General features: G+C 55.0%; 1 protein-coding gene across 3 annotated transcripts in view; it reads left to right on the top strand.

The window, feature by feature from the left end:
* The first annotated feature begins 4,256 nt into the window (after positions 1-4,256).
* Positions 4,257-6,584, top strand: part of PIP5K1C (phosphatidylinositol-4-phosphate 5-kinase type 1 gamma) — a 49,980-nt gene continuing 47,652 nt past the window's right edge. For all 3 annotated transcript variants that reach the window (XM_032306139.1, XM_032306137.1, XM_032306136.1), the window contains exon 1: positions 4,257-4,459. In XM_032306139.1, coding sequence (XP_032162030.1) covers positions 4,366-4,459 — 94 coding nt within the window. In that variant the 5' untranslated portion in view covers positions 4,257-4,365. The remainder of the gene's footprint in view (positions 4,460-6,584) is intronic.

The raw sequence follows: 6,584 nt of genomic DNA, 5'->3' as shown, positions 1-6,584 counted from the left end.
TGGGGCTCACAAGCCTTTCCAGCAGGCGTGCCATCCCACAGATGACTACGGATTCCTGGCTCCTTCCAGCTGGACAGATCTGAGTGCAAATTCTGCCCCTGCTTGGATTCCTGGATTCCTACCCTAGGAGTCTTCAACTGTTACCTTGATGGGCAGCTTCGGGCAAGTTGCTGCATCTCCTCAGGTTTCCCAGCTGAACAATGGCAAGAGCCCACCAGCCTCTGCCTCCTAAGACTGTTTCAGAAGTTGGATAAGTGGATGGGTGTCTGGACAGTGCTTACAGAACCGTGCAGGGTACGAAGTGGGTCCACACCCTCTATCTGCTATCCATCCGCAGGTCAGAAAGAAGAAGGTGCTTGTAGATGTAAGGCACACGTCCGATCTGGAAGGCTCGGCATGCAAAAAAAGAACGTAAAATAACTCGTTTTTTATTGTGATTCCCACACCTAGAATGTTTTGGGTCAGGTCACATATGTTGTTAAAATTAATCTTACCTGTTCACTTTTCATGCTTCCAAATGTGGTCACAAGGAAAATTTAAAATGATATTTAAAGTTTTAAATTTAAACTGGCTTGCGTGCTCGTTCTATTGAACAACGGGGGAGCAGGGGCTTAACGCGTACTATCCATCACATTCTGTCGTCGTTGTATTGCATCTGTGTTCTTTTCAAAGTATTTATTAGCACCGAAACTGCTCTGTGTCTCATGCCTGTTTATCTGTCTTCTCTAGGGTGTCGCCAAATTGAGGTTATGGATTCTTGTCTTGTTCATTCCTGTGGCCTGGGACAGTATCTGGTACACAGTAGGTGCTCAATAAAATTTTGTGGCCTGAGTGAATGCGTGGATGGATGGATGGATGGATGGATTCTGGGGAAGGGGATGGAAGGACCAGGAGTCCTTCCAGGGACACCTGGCGCTAATGGTAACAGCCGCCAGGGGGCGCCAGAAACCAGGTAACCGGCCCCAGCCAGGCAGCCTCAGTTTCCCAGCCTGCAAAATGGGAATCCAGGAGCAGGACCCCGTGAAAGAATGAAGTAGGAGAATCAGAAGCTGCGACGCCCCCCTCGCCTGCGGCCCCACCGGGATCCCTGCCCTTCCTCTCCGTTCCCTGCCCGAACTTTCTGGCCTCCCACAAAGCCAGTTTGGGGTTGTTTTTCCCAATAATGCACGCACTCAGAAGGGTCAAGTTCTCATGCAGGCTTGTTAAAATCAGCCGTGCCCTAGTCACCCCACCGTTTCTCCCCTCCCAGAGGCACCCCCCTCCTGAGCGTCTTTTAACTGATGATTTTGACATTCACTTCCGCATGTCTAAATAAGACCAGTTTGGCCACTTTTTGGTGGGTTTTTTTTTTTTTTCCCAGTTTTAGTGTTGACTTCCTTCCAGAAGACATTCAGAATCAACCTGAAAGTTGATTTTTTTTTTTAAATTCGGTTCCTTTTCATGACCTTATCATCGGCCCAGCCACCCAGCCCTTCTCCAGTTGGAGTCAGTGGTTGTCAAATTCAGGCCTCTAAACTGCCGAGAGTAGGGGTAGGGGTGTTGCTTGAAACCCAGATTATAGGTCCCACCTATGGAGTGTTTCATACACAAAGTCTGGGGCTGCCTGAGAATCTGCATTTCTTTTTTTTTTTTTTTTAAAGATTTTATTTATTCATTTGACACAGAGAGATCACAAGTAGGCAGAGAGAGAGAGAGAGGAGGAAGCAGGCTCCCCGCGGAGCAGAGAACCCGATGCGGGACTCGATCCCAGGACCCTGAGATCATGACCTGAGCCGAAGGCAGCGGCTTAACCCACTGAGCCACCCAGGCGCCCGAGAATCTGCATTTCTAAAATGCTCCTGGGTAAAGTTGCTGTGGCCAGTCCAAGGACCACGCTTTGAGACCCATCCCTCTAACCATTCAAAAAATGGATTTTAAAGGAGGGGTGCCAAGTTGGCTCAGTCAGGGGAGCGTGCGACTCTTGATCTCGGGGTTGTGAGTTTGAGCCCCGTGTTGGGTGTAGCGATGACTTAAAAACAAAAATAAAATCTTAAAAAAGAAACAAAACAGATTCAAGATGATTCAGGAGATCCATCGTGGCATATGTCCAAAGGGCTCTTCCTGGAGGCTTTTTGTTATTGTTGGTAAATGATGGTAAAAATGCACACAACATAAAATTTACCGCTCTCACCATCTCTAAGTGCACAGCTCAGCGGCACGAAGCACACTCACACTGTCCTGCAGCCACCCCCACCTTCCGTTTCCAGAACTTTCCATCTCCCCACATGGAGACTCTGTCCCCACAAAGCACGGACCCCCACCCCCTGCCCCAGCCCCGGCTCCCACTGTCTCCTCGTTGTGTGGATGGGACTCCTCTGGGGCCCTCCGGGGAGTGGGGTCCTGTGGGAGGTATCCTGCTGGGTCTGGCTCCTCTTCCTGAGCCCTGTGTCCTCAGGGCCCCCCCACATCATGGCAGGTGTCAGGGTCCCTTCCTTCCTGAGTCTGAATAACATTCCAGTGTGTGGATGGACCACATTTTGTTCCTCTTTCATCCTTTGAATCCCTTAAGTCTTTGGACTCCACTCTGCGCTGGCTCCCTTCTAACTGGGTACAGCTAAGCTGGGGGCCCCTTTTGCCACACCCCGAGTCCTGTTCTCCATCCCTTCCCTTTTATTAAAAATTATTTATTTATTTATTCATTTAAAAAATATTTTAATTATTTATTTATTTGACAGATCACAAGTAGGCAGGGAGGCAGGCAGAGAGAGAGAGAGGAGGAAGAGGTCACTGCTGAGCAGAGGGCCTGATGTGGGGCTCGATCCCAGGACCCTGGGATCATGCATGACCTGAGTCGAAGGCAGAGGCTTTAGCCCACTGAGCCACCCAGACGCCCCTTAAATTTATTTTTTAAATTTCTTTTCAGTGTACCAGAATTCATTGTTTATGCACCACACCCAGGGTTCCATGCAACACGTGCCCTCCATCATACCTACCGCCAGGGTCCCCCAACCTCCACCCCATTATCCCTTCCCTTTCTTCCCTTGTCTCCTTATTTTGATGGGAAAACATTTCAGAAACATCTTTCTAACCTCTGGGTATGATTGTGACCTGCTCCCTCTTCCTGATTCCCCATCGTCCCACTGCCAAGCACCCCAGAGCCCAGTCTCCCACCTACCTTGCCCGCACCCCAGACAATGGTGAGGGACCGAGCTTCCAGAGTCAGACAGGCTTGGGTGAAAACATTTTAGGTCTGTCCCTTACCATATGGAGACCCAAATCCCTCCACGTGCCCCCCCCAGCTGAAATCGTTAGTCATGAACAAAACTAATAATAACAACGTTTGTTACCCCCGAATCATGACCTCAGAATTAGTAACCACCAAGCCATATCACCAATAAATTCACCATTAAACTTTAACGATGATGTGAACACAGCTATTCTTAACCCAGTTCATAAATACACTGACAGGCAGCATGATTCTTTGTGATTTCCAGCAAGTGACCTCCACGATCCGAGATCCTGTTTTCTTTGTGTGTAAAACGGGAGTGATGATAGTCCCCATCTGGTTGATCAATTCTATCAAATATTTATTTCCTTCTAGGTGTTATGTTCTATATTAGATACTGGAAAAGTATTATTAGTTTAAAAAAAAAAAAAAGGGCAAACAAGGAATAGACCCCTGACTTCCGGAGAGACTGCTCACGGAAGCTTTCACATCCAGCCTGACATTTAATTACATTGTTACTTGTACTTGCCCGTAAGTTACACATTGTGTTATGTATTATATATGACGCTTGCACGTTCTCTGTCAACATTATCTCTACGCTAGTAATATCATACTTTTGTCCAGTAATGGTATTAATATGCCTGGACCTTTAACCTCACGTACTTTATATACCGTGCTTGCTTGCTAGCACAAATCAAATCTATTTTGGCTTATTACATCACTTATTACGTCATTATAAGGACCACTCATGACCAAGCACGCACCATACGTAGGTGTCATGGGCGCTCTGATGGTAAGTAGTTGGTTAATTGTAGAGTGTGCTTGGGTTTCTGACGTGTGACAGTTCCAGCCACAGGATCAGACGACGCGCACGGCGCCGTCCTTCCACCCCCCGGGCGCGTGGGGGCGCTCGAGACGCGGGGATGCACGCAGGCCCCCCGCTCGGCGACCACCCCCGCCCCGCCCCAGTCCCCGCCCACGGCGCGCGCGCGCTGCACGCTGGCGCACGCTGGCCCCGCCCCCGGGCCCGCCCCCCGTTCCCCGGGCCCGGCCCCCTCCCTCCGCCCTCCAGCCGGCGGCGGTTGTTGTTCGGCGGCGGCGGCCGCAGCTCGGGTGCAGCCTCCGGCCGCCCGCCGTCCGGCCGGTCCGCGCGCGCGGCCATGGAGCTGGAGGTGCCGGACGAGGCGGAGAGCGCCGAGGCGGGGGCCGTGACCTCGGAGGCGGCCTGGGCCGCGGAGAGCGGGGCGGCGGCAGGTAACGGTGCCGGACCTCCCTCCCTCCCCGCGCCCCGAGTGGGCCCGCCCGGCCTCCCCCCGCCGCGGCCCAGTGGAGCCGCCCGAGCGCCGGAGGGGCGCCGGGACCCGCCGCGGGGAGGCCGGAACGTTCCACTCGGGGGCGCCCGCGGGGGGGGGATGGGATTCCCCGCGCGGGGGGCTCGCGGGGGCGCCGCCCTTCCCGGGGGTACCGGGGGCACGTGCGGAGCCCGGAGCTGGGAGGCCGAGGGGCGAGCAGCCCCCCCTTCGGAGGCGCGTGGGGTGGGGGGGTGAGGCCACGCGGTGGGTGGGCGCACTGCCTCCGGCCCCGGGGCGCCTGGGAACGGCGTCGCACCCGGTCTTGTCGGCGGGGGGCTGCTCTCCGTGTGTGGGACGGTGTAGCACCCCCGTTCTGGGGAGGGGCCATGCTTCCGAGGTGGGCATGGCAGGGGAGGTGATACCGCCCCAGGTGTGCCTCCCCCTTCCTAGACAGTCTGCTGGGGCCGCCCGCTTGCTGGGGTCAGCTCTTGGGATCACCCCTGGGGGCACGTCTTCTGGGTGGTGAAGGGCAGAAGCTGCCAGGGTTGAGGGGCGGTCTCTGAGGCCATCTGGGCCAGCCTCCTGATTGTCTCGTCTGTCTCCGGGGGAGTCACTGGACCCGGTTTCTAGCGCGCTGGCCATTCATTGCCTTTCTGGGCCTCAGTTTACCTCCTTATGACAGGAGGGGACTGAGGACAGTGACATCTGGGGGTGCCTTCAGAGTCAGGGCTCTCTCTGCAGGCAGGTGGGGGAGAAAGAGGCGCCCCCCTCCAGCCTTCTCCCTGGACACTGGAGGGCGACTGTTGGCATGTGGGGGCCCTAATCCTCCCTCGCCCTCCAGAACAGCAGGTGTGTGGGGCCAGGTGGCCTGGCCCAACCCCGTGGGCTCTTGGCGAGCCCGCTGTACCCTGGGCAGAGCCGGGCCGCTGCCCGGAGGAATGGCCCCTTCTCCTCTGAGCTTCCTTCTGGGTCACATTCTCCAGCTTCCAGACAGAAGTTTCCGGATCTGCAGGATCGGCTGCTCTCCTCAGGCAGCCCTCGCTAGCGGAGGCCCTGCAGACACCCACACGGGCATCCGTCCTCCTCCTCCCCCAGGCCTCCTGAAGCTTCCTTGGCAGGCGGGCTATGCTGTGCGGCTGGGGGTGGGGGGGGGGGTTGGGCGAAGTATCTGGAGAGAGAGCGCCAGGGCTAGCGAGCTTCCCCCCTGGGCTCTGGAAGCCTCCCGCCACTTCTGTCCCTGCTGCCATCTGGAAGTGCTCCGTCGATGACCCGCTTCCTTCGGCCATCCGGTTGCCTCGCCCTTCTTCTTGGCCGGGCACTCGTGCCCCGGCCTCTTTAGCCTTAGACATGGTTCGGGGACCCAGACACACTCTGTTTCATCAGACCCCTGACCTCCACCATCAGCCCTCCTACCAGGGCTGATTAGAGACAAAACAGCCCAAGACTCAGTGACTATGAGGAAGCCACAGAGCAAACATTTGTTTGTTAAGGGCTCAGATGGGGGCAGATAAGGTCCCAGGCACCTGGGGTTGCTGGTTCTAAGCACTGGGTGTGCGCGACCCGGAAGTTAAGGGACCAGCCCCGGCGGTCTGTCACCAAGATCCACAGAAATCTGACTCCCCCAGCAAATCATTTATTTCACTCAGTTTAAAATTAAGAGCTGCTGCTCCCTTTCCAAACTTATTTCTCTGATGTAAATCCTAAGTGTGGGTGATAACCGTCCAAGCTTTTCCTCCTGCTCATAGAAATGTAGAAATCCATAAACACGTCTGCTTCTCCTTCGCCAAGATGGTTCCATGCCCCACTAGGGGTTCTCCGCCTTGGCATTATTAGTGTTTTGGGCTGGAAAATTCTTTGTGTAGAGGCAGTGTCCTGGGCCCTGGAGGGGACTGAGCGGCATCCCTGGCCCCGCCCATTCAGTGCCTGCAGCACCGCCCCCGAGTTGTGATGACCGTAAATGTCTCCAGACCTCTCTAGTGTCCCCTGGAGACATGGCCACCCTAGGTGACAACCGTTGACCTCACTCTATGTTATCCCATAACTTGGCTGGCTTTTTATCCGCAGGAATCTGAATTTCCCACCCCGGC

Source organism: Mustela erminea, chromosome 1 (assembly GCF_009829155.1).
Source record: "Mustela erminea isolate mMusErm1 chromosome 1, mMusErm1.Pri, whole genome shotgun sequence".
Classification (NCBI taxonomy): domain Eukaryota; kingdom Metazoa; phylum Chordata; class Mammalia; order Carnivora; family Mustelidae; genus Mustela; species Mustela erminea.
This window is presented reverse-complemented; position numbering and strand designations above follow the sequence as displayed.